Below are 19,349 nucleotides of genomic sequence, written 5' to 3' on the forward strand. Positions count from 1 at the left end.
GCCTGTGGCTCTGGTCATGGTCACAATCTCAGGGTTTTAGGATTGAGGGGGGTAGGTTTCCTGCTCCACAGCACGTCTGCTTCTCCCTCTCCATGTGCCCCTCCTCCGTTCATGCACTCCCTCTCTCTCAAATAAATAAAGCCTCTAAAAAAAAGATTTTGTCTGCTAGAAGAATGTTTTTATAAATACATCAGTGAGCACCTTAATTTTCACCATTTTTAACTGTCCCAAATCACAGCTGTTGAACTTGTGAATCAAGATAAGGTATATATAGCTGAGGTCCAAGGATCAGAGAAAGAGATAATCCATGTAATTAAACAGCGTTTAAGATCAATTACTTTTATAACACAATACCACGCCTTCTTGGGGATATGAACTGTTTTTCGACTGGAAGACAAGCCATCTGGAGAAAGAACCATCACTGATTGTAAAATAAAGCTTCACAGGACTTATTTTTGACACTACATGAATGATTTCATTTAATTCAGTAACTAATTTCATCAAATATCCAGTAAATTACAAATTTCCAATTGTGTCATAACTGTTATTTCTTTTATGGTTTATTTGAATTAGGATTCCAGTAAGTTCCACATATTGTGATAGATTGATACGTCTCTTAAGTTTCTTTTAATCTACAGGTTCCTCTCTCTGTCCCTGAATTTATTTGTTGAGAAATTAGACCATTTGTCCTATAGCTTCCCAGCATCTGGGTTTTGCTGATTGCATTCCAGATATGTAGTTTGTGATGTCCTTGCCTCCTCTGTATTTTTTGAAAATTGTTAGTTGGATCCATAAGCGTCAGATCCAGGGTTTCTATTTTTGGGTGGTGGCCGTGAAGGTAAGACTACCTTATTGGTGGTAGCATGTTCTTCATCAGGAACCATATACATCTGGTTGTTTCTCTTTTTGTGATGTTAGCAGATGCCAGTGTTTAATGCCTCCATGTCAATTCATTAGAGGCTGTGAAATGGTGATATTTTATCGTTCTTTATTCACTTACTAGTCGGAATACTTCTTTACTGAGAAACTTCCTCTCATCTACTGTATTAGTTTCCTGAGGCCATTGTAATAAATAACCATGAACTTGGTGGCTTAAACATAACAGAAATTTATTCTCTTGCAGTTCCGGAGGCTAGAAGTCTAAAATAAAGGTATGGCAGGGCCACATTCCTCCCGGAGGCACTAGGGGAGAATCTGTTCCTTGCCTCTTCCAACTTCTGGTGGCTGTTGGCATTACTTGTGGCTGCGCCACTCCAATTTCTACCACCGCAGTTACATTCCCTTTCCTCCTCTTTTTGCTCACCTCTCTGTATCTCTTATGAGGACACCTGTCATCAGATTTAGGACCTACCAGGGTAATCCAGGATGATCTCATCAAAAACTCCTTAACATAATTATATCTGTAAAGACCCTTTCTTTGGGGCTGCTGGGTGGCTCAGTTGGTTAAGCATCTGCCTTCAGCTAGGACATGATCTCCACGTCCTGGGATTGAGACCCGTGTTGGGTTCCCCTGCTTAGCTGGGAAGTCTGCTTCTCTCTCTCCTGCTGTCCCAACTTGTTCTCTCTCTCTCTCAAAAAAAAAATAAATAAAACCTTAAGAAAAAAAAAAAAAAACTTTTTTCCAAGTAAGGTAACATTCACAGGTTCTGAGGATTAGGACATGGACGTTTTCTTCTGGGGGTCACATTCAATCCAAGACATCCACAATTTGATACTCGGTGGAACAGTCCATGTAGGAAAGGCTAGATAACTGCTCAGTTAGTTTTCTTCATCTATCACTCTTCAAAATAAAGAGTTAATTCCCCAGCATCCTCCAATAGTGACCAATTGGAAGTTTCATTTTTTAATAGTATTACAAATTAATGGATTTAAATATTTGATGTACTTCAACTTGCTATTAAGTTCTACCTATTGGAACTCAAAGTGTCTCACCTTTGGCCAATAGGGGCCTCTTCATGTTGGCCCCTAAATCCTCTCGACAGGACATGAGCAGTCTTTGGTATCTTCTGTTATGGGTTGAATTGTGTCCTCCAAAAAAGAGAGGTTGGAATCTGAACCCCAGTACCTCAGAAAGTGACCTTATTTGGAAATAGGGTCTTTCAAAGACAGTTAAGTTAGAATGTGGTCATAAGCCCTAATCCAACAGGACTGGCATCCTTACAAAAAGGGGAATTTGGGACACAGAGACAGACATGCCTAGAGGGAAAACAATGTAAAGACAGGGAGAATGCCATGTACAGATGGAGGCAGAGATTGGAGTGATGCAACCATAAGCCAAAGAACACCCAGGATTGCAGGCTACCACGAGAAGCTGCGAAGATTCTTCTCAGAGGGTCAGATACAGCATGGTCTTGCTGACATCTTGATTTCAGATTTCCAGCTTCCAGGACTGTGGAAAAATAAATTTCTATTATTTAAGTCACCCAGTTTGTGGGACCTTGTTACAATAGCCCAGGGAAACTAATACATCTTCCTTGTGATCTGTATGAAAGGAAATTCTAGACTCATTTTGTATTAGGTTGGGCAATCATTGGCAATTTCATCTGGTTCAAGCTGATATTTTTCTTGCTCAAATCTTGGAGTCAGCAATATCTGCAAGGAGCCTTGATTCCTTTTAGTGGAAAATATTTCAAGATTATTTCTGGGAGCTGGAGATGCTCACAGTTGCTAGATCGGTCACTGTCTTTAGACTCTTTGAAAGCTATGTATATTTTACATGCTAAAACATTGGGTTTGGGTTTTGTTGTTTTTTAGAAAAAAGACATTTCTTGGTCTTGACCTAGAATCAGAATGAGACATTTCTCCAAGGAGTACTGGTCTTGAAATGCCATAATTTAGGCATTAGGTGTACACATTGCTACTGGGTTGGTTAGTTCTAGGCCTTTTCAGAGGCAGGGTAAAAAATACAATAAAATGGACCATGATGCTTCTAATTCAAATTCAGGACTATGGAATTTTTACTTAACCACTTGTATCTTACATCTGCATTTCCTTTCTCCAATGTTGGGAATCCTGGTTTTCAAGAATGATTAAGATGATATCATTAGAACATTACTCATTTTATTCATCTCACATTTCACATTTAAAAAGCCAGAATACATATACAAACATTATCACAGCAATACAGAGAAGAGTGAAAAAAACTTTCATATTTCTTCTTGTTTTTAGATAATATGTCCCTACAGATGTATAGTCAAATTACTGTTTTTTAAAAATATTTTATTTATTTGAGACAGAGAGCACAGTGGTGGGGAGGGGGAGAGGGAAAGGGAAAAGCATGCTAGCAGGAGCCTGACGTGGGACTGGTGGGACCCATAGGACCCGTGGGACCCATAGGACCCATGGGACCTGATCCCAGGACCCTGGGATCATGACCTGAGATGAAGGCAGGATGCTTAATGGGCTTAGCTACCCAGGTGCCCCAAATTACTGTGTTTTAAGGTCACTTGGAAAGGTTCTTCTCTGTGTGTTATGAAATATACTATTAGGTTTATTTCCTTCATTTTATTTTAGTTTTGAGACCAATTACAATTAATTTTATCTTATAAATAAGTTTTATTTTCATTTTGTAATTAAGTGAATAGGTTTCCAGAGTAAAATATAAAGAACATATTTTTTTTTTTTTTTTTTAGATTTTATTTATTTATTTGACAGAGAGAGATCACAAGTAGATGGAGAGGCAGGCAGAGAGAGAGAGGGAAGCAGGCTCCCTGCTGAGCAGAGAGCCCGATGCGGGCCTCGATCCCAGGACCCTGAGATCATGACCTGAGCCGAAGGCAGCGGCTTAACCCACTGAGCCACCCAGGCGCCCTAAAGAACATATTTAAATAAGCCTAGTTTCTATACCTGTTCTCATCATAATATTTTCTACTTATCCTTATAGGTAACCTTCCTTTAAAAAATTATGATTTATCTTTCCTTTTTTTTTTTTAATTTAAGCAAGTGTATGTACACACATTTTTATAGTCTTTCTTTTCTTTCTTTTTTTTTTTTTTTAAAGATTTTATTTATTTATTTGTCAGAGAGAGAGAGAGATCACAAGCAGGCAGAGAGGCAGGCAGAGACAGAGGGAAAAGCAGGCTCCCCGCCGGGCAAGGAGCCCGATATGGGGCTCGATCCCAGGAGGCTTGGGATCATGACCCGAGCTGAAGGCAGCAACCAACTGAGCCACCCAGGCGTCCCAATAGTCTTTCTTTTCTTAAATGGTAGCATACAAAGAACACTTACCTCTATTTGCTTTTCTCACTTAACATTGTATCCCGTCCATAGTGGTATATAGAGATATTCCTCATTCCTTCTTACAGCTGTATAGTATTACACTGTGTGCAAGTACCATAGTTTATTCAACCAATCTCCTTATATGGACATATCAGGGTGTTTCCTTTCTTTTGGTGTTACAAGCAGTCCTATATTGAATAGGTCTGGGCATATACCTTTTCATATTTTTGCTACTATGTCTGTGGGATAGAGTCCTAGAACTGGCATTGCTGGGTCAATAAACAAATTCAAAAGTAATTTTGCTAGGTATAATCGTACACGTGTAACCAAGCAATCTGATGAATTCCAATGATACTGGAATTCCTTATATCCAATGGGATATATCCTTATATCCAAATTATATCCAATGATCATGAATTCCTTAAGCCTTTAGCTTAAGGAATCTTTTTTTTTTTTTTTTTTTTTTTTTTTTTTTTTTTCAGATTTATTTGAGAGTGAGAGAGAGCATGCATGAGCAGGGGTTGGGGGAGGGGGTAGAGGGAAAAGGAGAAGCAGACTCCCTGCTGAACGTGGAGCTCAGCAAGGGGCTTGATCTCACTACCCTGAGATCATGACTAGAGTCAGAGATCAAGAGTCAGAGGCTTAATTGACTGAGACACCCAGGTGCCCCTTGGCTTATGGAATTTTATCTTAAAACAGCATATATTATATTTACAGACAAAAATTATTCTGTATTCTCACCACTTAAGTTATCAAAATTTAGCCAAACTTCTCCGGATAAATTATCATCAACCATAGGAGTGTTCTATAAAGTGTGTTAAAAAGTACTTCCCCTTGCTTTGATGTTGTTGATGTAACTTACCGTTAATAAAAACATCCACCCAATACTTACCAAAGCACTTTCTAGTACCTTTGATCTTCCCAACAATCCATAGGTGGTGGTTACTATTTCATCTTATCAAGAGAAGTTTAGTTACCGCAGAACGTCTCAGAGTAAGGTAATGGCATTGTCAAACATGATTGCACAGAGTCTGCACTAAGTCATTTTTGCTAAGCCACCACTAACTGCCTTATATTTCCATATACAAAAAATAATTGCAAGTTGCTGTTTTAAGACATGAAGCAGCAATTTTAAACTGTAAGCGAAAAGGAAGAGAACAGTGAAAAAAAAAAAAGAATTAAAAAAATCTCCTCCTCATATGTATAAAGTCATTGGTGTGGCCAGTAATTTCTTTTTATACACTGCATCAAACATCAGTGCATATGGAAATCAACAGGTGTTTTTGTTTTGCTTTTGTAAAGGCCTAAAAAATATATGAATTGTGAATATATTTCTTTTTGGTCGTACTGAAATACATCAGTGCTTTTAATATATTGAATGAATGCTGTAACTATGCACTATACAATAGGGACTTTCACTAGGATTGGTGAACTTGAGTTACAAGATCTTCCCTCTTCACTTCAGTGTTCTCCCAAAGTGCCCAATACTACTGAGCATATAAGGGCTGCATGCTTCTTAAATACACCAGATAATTACCTTTATTGATCTATCTATCTATCTATCTATTATTTAAGAACATGGAAACTGAAGGTAAGTTACATAATGAGATTTTAGTTCAAGCTAATTTCCATGAGCAGTCTTTTTAGATTTTTTTTTTTTCTCTCTTGGCATTGTTGCTAAAATAGTCATTTGCAGAGTAGAACATTTTAATGTTTGGACATGTAAGGTTTGGTGTCATTTTGTTTATGGTATATTAAAATTTAAGCACTAAATTTTTCCATTGCTTCTTTTGTTTAGCAATTATTCAGTGTTTAGGTAGAATATTAACATTAAAAGGAAGAAGTAACTTGTTATTGTCCAGTACAAATCAATTTGAAGTAAATAAATAAATAATTAAATAAATAAATAAAAGATGCATTACAAAGAAAGACAGCACTATAAGTATCTATCTGTTTAAGTATATGGCTGTTACAAAGTATGAGTTTGTAAACTGAATATGCAGTATAAATGAAACATGATTCATACATGGTACAAGGAACAGCTAAAATTAGAAAAGTTATTCAAGCTCCCCTTCCCCAAGAAAAAGTTCAGATAAAAACAATTTACATATAATGCTAAATCTAGTCTTACATGGGAGGAGCTTTCTATTCACAGATTTCCAGTTTTGTGAATTAAACAGCTGTAGTCTCCAAATTATTCAGACCCACTATTTTGGTGCAAGATCAGGTAATATCTCTTTCTGTAACTAAAGTGGCTGGCCCACATATGTAGTGATTGAAGGCATATTACAACATATTAAAACTAAATGAGGAATGGAAAACAGTAAATTGGAATGGAATCCAGGCACAATGAAAAGAGAAGGGAAGAGATCCAGGTTAATATTAGTTAAGTGCTTCAGCACTGTTGCAATTTAAAGTGTGTAAAAACAGAGGCCATCTCAGAGCCTCTAAGAAGTAGGAAGGTCTTAAGGAGTCCAGGACGGGGTTTTCTGTCTTTTTAATCCAGTAACTGTATTTTGTTACTTCATAGGTCAGGTTCAATCAGAGCAAAATGGTGACTAATCCCATTGGAATAAGTCTGTGGAGAATAAATCTCATAGATTCAAACCCATGTTTTGTATGCAGTGGTCTATCTTAACTGAGGGCAAAACATTTTATCATTTAGTTAAGACTATCAAGTGGTGAGATGCCGGAGTGGCTCAGTGGTTTAAGCCTCTGCCTTCAGCTCGGGTCATGATCTCAGGGTTCTGGGGTCGAGCCCCACATCCGGCTCTCTGCTCAGCAGGGAGCCTGCTTCCTCCTCTCTCTCTGCCTGCCTCTCTGCCTGCTTCTGATCTCTGTCAAATGAATAAACAAAATCTTTAAAAAAAAAAAAAAAAGACTATCAAGTGGTGAGAGAAGAAAATGATGTGGAAGGTGAGGGATTCCAAGTGCAAATAGTTGGTAGTATGCATACATACAGAGGTTAAAAGAAGTCCTAATTAGTGATGAAATTTACCAGTATTGGTACTGTTTAGTACAACTTTTCCGGCTAATGGTCACCTGAATATTAAAAGAATTACAAAAGGTGATAGAATCCAATTTTTATGTATCAAGAACACTAAGATTTTCTAGGACGGTTTTTAAAGTGTCTTCACTCAGGAAGCTGTGCAGGGAACTGAAACGCAACTCGTCTAAGGCAGGTGGTGTTAAAAGAAATCTCAAAATTAATTGATATTCTCTATGCCCATCACAAACATACCGACAACTTCCCATTTTCTGAGTCTTAATGGCCTCTGCTTTCTCTAATTTCTTCCTTCAGGTCCTGGCAGGTTGCATCTTTTTCTCTCCCTGGTACGTTGTCTTTGATATTTTCCAAATATGCTCTCAGCTGCATACAACTTTGACATTTCGTTTTGCTTTATGAGGATAAACTCCCTCACTTGTCCAGACTACATTCCATGTTTCTCAAAATTCCTAGGGACAAGAGAATTAGGTACTGTGAGTTCTACCTTCTAAACAGAGCATTCTCTGTTCTGCGTGAAATGTTGCCATAAAGGCGGGATTTGCCTGAGCAGAGCAGGTCAAACGCCTTTTGATTTATACTTGAAGACATGGACTTTTTTTGCCCGCTCTCTCGCAGCGAGAGGCCACGAGAGTTGGTGGGTCAAGCGGAAGTATTTCAGATGTTAGTCATTACACGCAGGACATATGGTTACAGAATTTTGGCAGTATTTAAAAAAAGGTGTGGGGGGAGATGTTATCGTGCTGTCATAATCCGGTGGCTCGTATTTTGTTTCGTTTTGTTTGGAATTCCCACCACCGTTGTAAGTCACTTAAAGTACTAGTAGGCTAGTAGATGGCCGAAACTTGGGAAACTTAAGCCCAGAGACTTTTAGCTGTACTGGGGAGACAAGTCAGCCAATTCAGGGGGTTACTATTCCTGAAATGTGTTAACAGTGGGCCCAAATCAGATTTCTTCCCCTTCAGGAAGACGTACACAATTTTGCAGGGGAAAGGCCCAACCTTCAGGAGAGGAACGGAAGCCTCAGAGCTTGGAATCACTAACTCAAGCCCTGAGATGACTCCGCATTTAAAACTCTGCCCTGAGTCCGAGCACTCCCGGGGCCGGAAGCGGGAACACGTGACCGGTCCTCTGCAGCCATTGCTAGCGAGGCAGCTGCCACCACCCCTTCCTTATTTCCTAGCTTCTCCAGCTCAGGGAGATGCAGAAACACCTGACAAGAGTCGGTCCCAGGTAACTCTGGACTCCAGTGTCACCAGAACTCACGTCTTTTCCAGCAGTGCTTTGCAAGTCCCTCACCCTAAAAGAGCTGTGGAACACTTCCGCCTGGGTGGCAACCACGTGATCACGCGAGATTTGGGGAGTCGGAAAGCTGACAGAACTACTCCAGTTCCCTGGCTCCGCCCGCCCAGCACCCTCCACGGCGCGTGACGACGCGGACCACGGCGGCCTCCGCCCCGGCGCGCCTGCGCAGGCGGCTCTCGCGGTGTCTCGCGCTCAACCCCGCCCACCCCTGCCCCCGCCCTTTCCGCCCCTCCCTCCCCCTCCGCCCTGTCTCTCGGCGGCAGCGGCGGCGGCGGCGGCTCGCGCAGCTCGTTGGCTCACTATATAAAGGGGAGAAGCGGGCGGACCGGACGGCTGGAGCTGCAGCCGGTGGCGGCAGCGGCGGCGCGGGGAGCGGCGACCGGTGGTGGTTTCCCTCCTTGGCGCGGGGTGGGGAGCGGGCAACGCCCCCTGGACCCCAAAAGGGTCGTGGCTTTTTTTTTTAAAGGGCGATTCTCGAGGTTTTTAGCTCTGGGAGAACTGCCCCCCTCCTCCTCCTCCTCTCACCGCTCCCCTCTACTCTTTCAGGATTCGATTTTGTTTGAAATTTTTACCCCCAATCTTGCGGTGGCTTGGGCCACCCTCCGGGTGTTTTGGTTTTCTTTTTTCTTTTTTGGTTTTGTTTTTATCTTGTTTTCTCGGGCTTGCCCCCCTCTTGTTTGTGTTGTGTGTGGAAATGGCGAACTCGGCAAATACAAACACCGTGGTAAGGACGTGGTTTGGTGGCCGGCGGGGGCTTCGTCCAGGCGGCAGCAACGGCCGGACCGGGCGGGGGCGGGGACGGCGGCGACTCCCGGCCTCTACTCTCCTCAGCCGCCCGCGCGGCCGCCGCCGCCGCTTCCCGCCTCGGGCGGAGCGGGCCGGGGCGGCGGGCGCGGGGGGGCGCCTCGGGCTCGCGGCGGCGGCGGCGGCGGCGGCGGCGGGAGGGCGGGGGCGCCGGCGGGGCCTGGGGCCGCCGCGGGGCGGTCCGGGCCGCGGAGGCCGTTGGGCCGGGGCGAGCGCGCGGCCCGGGTCCCAGACCCCGGCCGCTGGGTGGGAGGGTGGGCGGGAAGCCGCCTCTTCTCCCATCCTGAAGCGGGCCCAGCCGCGCCGGCTCGAGAAGGGCACCCCGAGCAGCCTCAAAAACAAAAACCGCGTCTGGGGAATTAGGCGAGTCCCCAAGACCCGCCGTGGTCCACTTCAATGCAGTGGAAGGGAACGGCTACTTTGGGGGTCACTTGGGGTGTTTCTGGCGGTTGTGCTTAGGGAGCCTTCACTGGGGCCATTTTATATTTCTTTAAAAAAAAAAAAAAAGGACGAAGGTTGAAAAGCACTTATCTCGGTTCCTTTCCGAATCGGTAAAATGGCGAAGGGGAAGCAAAACCCCCATCGTATCTTCCACTAGCAAAAGCACCAAAGCAACAAAGCTTACAGTGGTCAAAGTGCCCCTGCTTTCGCCTTGAAATTTGCCTACTTCTCCCCATTAGTCCCTTTTTGGTTACTTGCGATCACGTAGGTTTGCAAAAAGCAGTCACATAAATAACCTTGTCAGTCACCAACGCAATGTGATCACTAGTCCACCCCACTCTTATTTTTATTCTGACAATAAAACACGTTTTTGCCCGGCCCCAAACGCCGCGGATAAGCCCGCGGCCGCCCGACTCCGTACCGTTGGCGACTCGGGTCGATCCATCATGGCTGCGGCCGCTTACCCTGCTTTTCAGTCCCTGAGCCTTGTGGTCCTCCTCCCTTTGGCTGCCCTGTTTATATAGAGCCATTGCCGCTCTCTAATATAGACTCTGCCAGGATGGGAAGGTGCTTTTCAGGCCTACGTCACCGCCTCTCCATTTAAACACTAGATCCGGCTTTAAATAGTGAGAGCTGCTGAGAGCGGGGCTGGGAGGTGCGTGCTCCCGAGGCGAGAGGCAGGAGTGTGCAGAGCTCAGTTTATTTCTAGGTCCTTTGCTTGCACTGTAATTTCGCACCCAACAGGGCCGCTTTCAGCGTCCCAAGTTTTTTGTTGTTGTTTTGAAGCAGCGGTTAGGGTTTCCTGTCTTTGTAGGGGAAAATAAAATTGCTGGCCCTTCTTTTTATTTTTGCTTTTAAACAACTGTAGCTCAGATGTCTAATCGTTTTTGTATTGGAAAATGCGTTATTGTCGGGAATTTAAAAAAAAAAATGCTTCCTACATTAACTGTTAGCTGCAGGGTACTTGACTTTGGTAGTGTTCTGTTCTTCAAGTATTCAGAAAATATGTTAGAAGTAAAGCTTCTAATACGTCTTTTTTCTGTAATGTTGGAGACACAAAGCTTTTTGAAGAAATATTCAAGTGCTTAAAGCCTCAACATAGGACCTTGTGTCCATAGTACACTTATGTACAGACGAATTGTGAGTAATGAGAGTGAGGAGGCTTAGTGCAAACTGATCTTAAAAAAATTGAAATTGTAAGTTGGCAGTGTTTTTATTTCATTGGCTATTAATATTCTAGATGGATGTTCATCTGATTTATTTTCCAGTGTTCCCTCAGGGAACTAACACTTTTGAAAGGAACCTTCTAAATAGTCATTAGGTAGTGTCAGTCACTGTTCTTTAATTTACCAGTTTGGAATGTCTGTGTTTTGAAAACCAGGACAAACCTAAATTACTTTGTATTTTGTAAAAGGCAAAAACTTTGGCTCAAGTAAGGTTTAGTATTTTAAATAATAACTTGGAAATTACTTATTTCAGATAATCCCTACATACCCCCATTCATCAGTATTATGGGGGCTTATCAACTTAGGAAGAATTCTGCTAAATTGTTCTTTGTGTATGTCATGAAGAATACACATTTCCCTTTATAGTGCTTTTATGAATCCGCTAAATGGTCAAGTTGTAGCTTAACTAAGGTGCATAAGCAAAATCCTAAATTCATTAAATAGGGAGTGCCAGAAGAAAGCAAGTTTTGTACCTGTAAATTTCTGGATCTCCAAGCTGAAGATTTTTAGGAGTGATTGACTTCAGAAAACACCAACTGTCCAGTTTGCTGAAAAAAATAATTTATATCATCAACTTAAGATTCATAGTAACAATTTAAAATTATACAGTCACCTTAATAGTGCTTTAAGGATCATTATTGGCTTAAAAAAGCCACTTTTTAAATGTTATTTTTGTAATTCAGTGGTTAAATCTGCATAGGTAAACTGATATCTATAGTCAGTGACAATTTCCTTATATATAGAATCAGAATGTTAAAATGAGATCCTCTAGAGTTCCACATTTGCACATGAATAACTTAATAGTTTACAGAGGTTAATTTGGTAAAATAAAGCAGGTTAGTGTGTGGAATAGCAAAGGTCAGAACCCAGGTATATGCATTGTTTTTCTGGTTGTGATGAAAAGGAACAAATTTTAATGGTTGAGGTAAGTTATACAGAGGAACTCGTTATTTGTAGTTTTGGCAGTACAAGAACGCATTTTCTTAGATGGTTCTCCTGGGATAACAATATTTCTGAAAGAGATGCTAGTGAAGCATTTCCGTTTGAGGTTTGGTTATGAGAGCAAACCCTTGGTTTTATTGGGGAACCAGTAATTCTTACTTTAAGCAGGTTATAAAACACAAATAATAACAAACATTAAAAGAAAAAGGATGATAACCTTAATTGTGTGTGATAATGGTTAGGATTTATAACAAGATAGCTCTAGTTCTATCATACTGACATGCAAACTTCTTGCCCAACATGTTAAAAATAGGATGTGAGTTGGGCAAATTACTGTCCATTACCTTTTGATTTTTAGAAAATATACTTTTGAAAGTGCTTTCACATTTTTTCTCCTTTTATTCTTCTGGCAACCTTTAGAAACAGTCTTCCCCTCCAACCCTTCCTAAGTAATACCAACAATAGTAGTAATAATAATAATTAAAAAATAAACGTTGAGGCTGTCCATGATTCTGTTTCATAGCATCGTCTGGGCAGTTGTTAAAGGAAAGAAATCCTGGGAAAGAGGTCAGTGTGCCTTGTTCATCTGGGGCTTTGAGACCTGTTATTGTGGGTATATGAACAATTTAATGGTATAGCTTACAGGCACAGACTGGTTAACAGAAAATAGAAATTATGTGATTTTTAAATTAGGTTGCAGATATTATCAGGCAAATGACTGCAGGACGTAAGGTTCTCTAGTTTAAGTCTTAGTGAGGAGGTTGTGAGATCTAACAGGAGTCAAACAAAGGGAAGAATAATAGGAACCAGACATAAGCAACCCATAAGGCTATTTATTGGGTCATATTAGGTGTTTTGATCATAATAACATAGGAAATTATAACTGGAAATTGTGTGGACCTTGTATGCGTAAGGACTTCTGTATTTGAATTGTATTAGTCTTTGAGACTTCTTTTAAAATATGCAGTCGTAAAATAATCCATTTTAATTGAAGCAAATGGTGTTTGTTAGGATGGCCATATCTTAAGTTATAGCTTCTAAAATAAATTGTGTTTAGTTGGAAAAATGACTCTGTTTGGAATATGTGAAAAATTATCTTTTTCAAATTTTTTATTTTTCCTTTGAAGCCTAAATTGTACAGATCTGTGATTGAAGATGTTATTAATGATGTAAGAGACATCTTTTTGGATGATGGAGTTGATGAACAAGTTCTGATGGAACTAAAAACCGTGAGTTTGCCTCTTTTTGTTATTTTTAATAGTCATGCCTTTTTTTTTTTTTCCCCTTAAAATCCTCTCTTCAGCTAGAGACTGATCCATAATTTTTCCATGGGTGAACATTCAACTTTGCTGCAGGAGGCAGTATGTGGATGGGTGAAGGATGCTAGTTTTAGATCGCTCTACCATCCATCCTTCCTCTGCTCCTAGGCACACTGTATTTCAGTTTCATTATGTGTGATACAGGAATTGGTCAGACTTGCCTTATAGGTTTATTTTAAGGATTAAATACAATAACCATATAAAGTGCTTATTAAGCACAGTGCCTGGCAGTAGCATTCACTATTATTAATGGACCATTAACATTGTGTTTTATGGTCTAATTATTTAACATACGTATAGTTTTTTTTGTTTGTTTGTTTTTACTTTTTTAATGATCTTAATGTACCTATATTTTAAAAAGTATTTATGGGGGTGCCTGGGTTGCTCACCGTTAAGCTTCTGCCTTCAGCTCGGGTTGTGATCTCAGGGTCCTGGGATCGAGCCCTGCATCAGGCTCTCTGCTCGGTAGGGAACCTGCTTCCCCCTCTTTCTCTGCTTGTCTCTGCCTATTTGTGATCTCTCTGTCAAGTAAATAAATAAAATCTTAAAAAGTATTTATGTTGTGGAGCTTAAATAAGTGCTTTGATAAAATAGTTTTGTGTTAAGTTTTTTTTTTTTAATGTAGGCCAAATATTAGGTTTATGATATATTTTACGCTGGGAGTTGGTTTTCTATCTCTTGGATTTCTTTGGACTTACGCAATGATAATTAGATATTTTTATTTAACATTTGTGTTTCCTTGGTGTTGTAATAACTCATGAAATATTGAATATTTTGCTTTATTGCTCAGAACAGTAGTTTTCAAAATAAGATCTGTGAAGTCCTAAGGTTTCCCCACAGATTCTTTCAGGAGGTCAGTGAGGTTGGCCAAATTCCCATCTGAATAATCAGAGTTTGTCATGTTTTCAATAAAAGTTGTGTTCTATGCAAAGTGGCCAATTAAACTTGCTACTCAACTGCACAAGTACTTTTCTTTGAGGTAACTCTTCATATGCACAGTGCTTTATGTATGCTTCCCATTTTGATGCAGTGAATATTAAAAAAGATGTGTACTGAGGTGCCCGAGTGGCTCAGTGGATTAAGCCTCTGCCTTTGGCTCAGGTCATGGTCTCAGGGTCCTAGGATCAAGCCTCGCATCGCATCGGGCTCTCTGCTCAGCAGGAAGCCTGCTTCTCCCTCTCTCTCTGCCTGCCTCTCTGCCTACTTGTGATTTCTCTCTGTCAAATAAATAAAATCTTAAAAAAAAAAAACAAAAAAAATCTTGAAGAATCAAGATGAGATCAGTGTTAATGTTAAGAAATCAGAATATTTGATACCTTTAATGAAATGTGTTAATATTTGAAATATCGCATAATTCACTGAACTTATATTTTCCAAATGACCAATGCATGATGTTGCAAAATCCCTAGTTCAAAGTGAAAGATAAATTAATGGATTTTAATCTAAGAGTACGAAAAGTTCATTGGTGCGTGGTTTCAGATTTTATATTGTAGCTAACTTTTAAGAAACCATAACTTTGAATACTTTTTCTTTTCCCAACTGTGTGGGAAGACAGATTTTCTTCATATATTCAACCAAAACAATAAGATGGTTGTAGAAGCAAATAGGAGAACCCAGCTATTTTTCCTTTAAACTATTTGTCAGTAAATTTGATTTGGTTATTTTTGTTAAAAATGTGTTATTTATGTTTTTTTTGTGTTATCTCAATGGATACGTTGCTATTTTTAAATGAATTTGTAAACAAAATACCCAACTTAGTTACAATTTCTTAAAAGCTCTTTGAGGTCTTTAGTAATTTTTGATAGCAGTGAAGGATCTTGAGACTAAAAAGTTTTAGAACTGCTGGCTTAAAAATTGGGTATTGATATCCTTGAGGACTATGTACAAATCTGTAATCGCAGTCAATGTTGAGAACTTTATTATTTATCTATTCAGCGGCAGTGTGGAGGCTGCAGCTTAGGAACTTACCTTAAATAAAGTAAATCTCAGCTTTATTACGGTCATGAAATCTTAGAGTGTTTAGGCATTTGGGGGTAGCTTCTGTGGAGTTTTTAACAAGAATCTGCCTGTGCAAGGAAGGAAACATAGATTTAAGTGAGGTGAGGAAATTTTTATTTACCTTGAGACAAATGTGATAGTTCATGAAATGTGATGGTGTGATTGAAAGTGAAGAGTAGGCATCCTAATATACAAGCAAAAGAATGCCAACTCTTGAGGCATAAGATGGAAGAATCGCAATATAAACTGCTTAAGTAGCATAAAGTGTCTCAGGATATGAATAAGAGAGTAAGATTCCTTTGTGTTATGTGGAGCTACTTTGCAGTTTATCTTACGCTCATATAATGGTTTTCCTTGAGGTACTTTGACCTTATGTAGAAGATACAATATTTTTTTTTTTAAGATTTTTTAAAAATTTATTTGACAGAGATCACAAGTAGGCAGAGCTAGGCAGAGAGAGAGGAGGAAACAGGCTCCCCGCTGAGCAGAGAGCCTGATGTGGGGCTCCATCCCAGGACCCTGAGATCATGACCTGAGCCAAAGGCAGAGGCTTAACCCACGGAGCCACCCAGGCACCCCAAGATACAACATTTTTAAAGATTTTTATTTATTTATTTGACAGAGATCACAAATAGACAGAAAGGCAGAGAAAGAGGGGGAAGCAGGCTCCCTGCTGAGCGGAGAGCCCGATGCGGGGCTTGATCCCAGGACCCTGAGACCATGACCTAAGCTGAAGGCAGAGGCTTTAACCCCCTGAGCCACCCAGGTGCCCTGATATAGCATTTTTAAATGTAGAAAATCAGCCCCAAAGTCTTTAATTCACTCTAAATCAAACTGGTAGTCAATCCAGGTTGTTGGTTATCTACTCTTGCTTTTCACAAAGTGTGGGGAGTTGATTTTTCCTACTGGTCCCACTAGCATCAAAGCATTCTCCAAAGAGAATGAGCTGTCTTTGAGATTAAATAGATCTCACTCTATTTTTATTACACTTGATTTTTCAAATATATTAGTGTAATAAATATATAATGTATATATGAATATTATGTATGTTTTATACATTGTTTGATGGCTAGTTTTTAATGACAAAAATTGTGAATTATTCGACTTTGAATCCCTAGCCTCACATATGTGGTTGGTATTCAGTAAATATTTAATTAAGTTAGTTAATAACAAACATGGTTCCAGAACCTAACGGAACAAAGTATTTTAGTATTTTTGCTGTTTTTCAGAAGGGGCATACTCTTCTATTGTGGGTTGTAACTGTGTTTGAAAATACACTGTTACACTAAATGGAATTTATGTTATTTTAATTCTCTTTACTAAATTTCTTCAAGATCTCAGAATTTCCAGAATATGCCCTATCTGTGGTGATAAATGGTCTATATCTGTACTCTCCAGTATGGTAGCCACTAGCGACATGTGGTTATTAAACACTTGAAATGTAATTAATGGAACTGAAAAACTAAATTTTTAATTATAATTGCAATTTAAATCACCATGTATTAAAAAGTAAAAATAAATAAATCACCATGTGTGGCTGCTAGATATTGTATTATATTCTACAGGTTTAGACATCTTGCTAATAAAAACTAACATTGCTTTTGTGTTTTATGATTCACAAAGGACTTTGTCATTAGTTCTAACCCCTTCCTCCCCATTTTTTGGCTGTGTCACAGACTCTTAATCAAAAACTTCACCACTGCTGAAGGATACAGTGGTGAATTAGATGACAAATTAAGATGAGTAAGGACTGTGAGTGTAATTTCAAGTCTAACTAGATAATGCTGGAAGAGAGGTGATTAAAAAAAGTCAATCCATTTCTCAGAGGTTATCTCTTGAAACACTTTGGACCACTTTAATGTATAAACTATAGGAGATAGAAAAAACACCTAAAACATAGTCTTGATGGTCTTTAATTTGTATTTGAATGTAAATTGTGTTTTGGATTAGTGAGTGATTATGGGTGGGAATGACAGTCTACAAATCCAGTTTAAAGTGAATGATAAAGTCATCCTCATTTCTACACTGTCAGACCTACCCATATCTAAATAGCAAGTACATATAAAACATGGCCTCTCTCCTTAATGAAATAAAGTGAGAAAGATTTTCCTCAGTTGGAGACAAATCTGAAACCAGTTTATTGGTCTCTAGATCAGGTTTCTCAACCTTGGCATTACTGTCATTTGTTAATTCTTTGTTGCCGAGAGCTGTTCTGTTCATTGTAGAATGTTAACAGCATACCTGGCCTCTGCCCACTAAATGCTCATTCCTGACAACTAAAAATGTCTCTCTGCATTGCCAAATGTCCCTGGGGGGCAAAACCACCTCTGATTGAGAACCACTCTTCTAAATATACTCTAGTTATATATAAATACTTGGGCCATAACTTGAACAATAATTTATTATTCTCTACTTCATTTATCCTTGGGGGGAACTCTGTACCCCAACCCCATTTCAAGGGAGCCCAGAAATGCAATTTTCTTGTATTTATTCAGGAACTAGATGTTTTGTGGAAGTAGAAACCTTCAAATTTCTAGCCTGGCAAATTGCCAGGAAACCGTAGATTTAATCACAAATTTATAGGTCAAAAGATAGATTCAGAAGGAATATGCTTTGTTAAGATTATTTAGCAAATAGTACAGACTTTAACGAAGGCCTTTTGTCTTCAGATGACACGTGTAATACTTACCAGGAAAAAGGAAGGTACCAGAGTTGTGACTGGACCTGCCGTGATAGCAGCAATATAGTGTAGAGATTAAAACTTGGACTAGAGCGAGGATTAGGATGTGGCCAGCAAGGGGTCTAGGGTGTAGAATTGAAAGGACACTTAGTCTTCACTCTCAGGGTCCAGGTTCTGTGACTGGGAACACTGGAGTCAGACTGCCTGGATTAGATACCACTTTGCCTGCTGTTGGTTGGTGGTCTTGGATAAATTATCTAACTTACTGTTCTTACTGTTCTTCTGTTTTTTGTTTTTGTTTTTTTTTGTTGTTTTTCTGTAAAAAGGAGATAGTAACAATGTCTGTGTTACAGGATTTTGTAAAAATGAGTCTCTATGTGTAAAGTTACTTGCAAAGTGCAGAGTAAGAATACAGATTAATACTATATTAATCTAGCTAATATGCTCTATAGATATGCACATTACAGCCATTTGGGGAATAGAAAATGAATTTTCTCCATGTCTAATTTCAGAGACCTGGCAGAAGATTGATGAAATAAGATTGTCAGAAATAATAGCTACTGTGTTGGAGAGAAAATAATGTTATAAAGATAAAGAAAAAGAGTTCTTCTGTTTCCTAAGCAAAATAAATAAATATGTAACAATTCAGTATTCTTTTTTTTTTTTTTAAAGATTTTATTTATTTATTTGACAGAGAGAGATCACAAGTAGGCAGAGAGGCAGGCAGAGAGAGAGGGAAGCAGGCTCCCTGCTGAGCAGAGAGCCCGATGTGGGGCTCGATCCCGGGACCCTGGGATCATGACCTGAGCCGAAAGCAGAGGCTTTAACCCACTGAGCCACCCAGGCGCCCCACAATTCAGTATTCTTGATTGTTGTCAGTAGTATTAATATGATTACTGTTGCTGAAAACAATATTGCATTATTTATTTTAAATAGGTGATATTTGAATAGTAGAGTATTTTGATAAATACAATTAAAATCATAAAAAATTGGATAAAAACAAAACATTTAGTCAGTTTGAACTTTGTAATTTGATATTAAAGTTTAATGCTAAACATTTGTACAGTATTGTATTTGTTTTTTTCATGTTACCTGGGACAGTATTTGGTACTTGGTAAATGTGAATTCTCTGTGGCCTACTCCAACACCCTTTTTCCTCTGCTCCCTACCCTCCTGCAGCAGTTGGAAATGTGTGGGGCCATGTTTGCTTGTCTTAGTGATTAGTGGGCACCTTTGGCATTTAGTTGGCTACAGCCCGGAATGGGTTTTTTTTTGGGGGGGGGGTATACTTCCTGTGGCACTACCTGTACAATAAAAATTGTCTTGGCCAAGATGTCAGTAGCATCTTTACAGAGAAACATTAGCTAGAAAGAACAATTTGTTTGCCCTTCTCTTCTTTGAAATTAATACTA

At 39.6% G+C, this 19,349-nt stretch overlaps 1 protein-coding gene and 1 long non-coding RNA gene across 3 annotated transcripts in view; one reads left to right on the top strand and one right to left on the bottom strand.

Annotated features, from left to right (window-relative positions):
* Nucleotides 1-1,292: 1,292 nt before the first annotated feature.
* LOC125105282 (uncharacterized) lies at nucleotides 1,293-10,280 on the bottom strand. Its single transcript, XR_007128855.1, has 3 exons — nucleotides 10,194-10,280; nucleotides 7,460-7,674; nucleotides 1,293-2,389 (listed from the first exon to the last, which is right to left on the bottom strand). It is a non-coding gene; the product is annotated as an uncharacterized LOC125105282 (long non-coding RNA).
* The window catches only part of GTF2A1 (general transcription factor IIA subunit 1), a 42,065-nt gene continuing 31,458 nt past the window's right edge, over nucleotides 8,743-19,349 (top strand). The window contains exons 1-2 of one of the 2 annotated variants that reach the window (XM_047738606.1): nucleotides 8,743-9,251; nucleotides 13,068-13,169. In XM_047738606.1, the coding sequence (XP_047594562.1) occupies nucleotides 9,222-9,251; nucleotides 13,068-13,169 (132 nt within the window). In that variant the 5' untranslated portion in view covers nucleotides 8,743-9,221. Of the gene's footprint in view, nucleotides 9,252-9,584; nucleotides 9,740-13,067; nucleotides 13,170-19,349 lie in introns of those variants that run through there. The other variant, XM_047738607.1, reaches the window with a different exon arrangement.

The sequence above is a fragment of the Lutra lutra genome, chromosome 7, assembly GCF_902655055.1.
Source record: "Lutra lutra chromosome 7, mLutLut1.2, whole genome shotgun sequence".
NCBI lineage: Eukaryota > Metazoa > Chordata > Mammalia > Carnivora > Mustelidae > Lutra > Lutra lutra.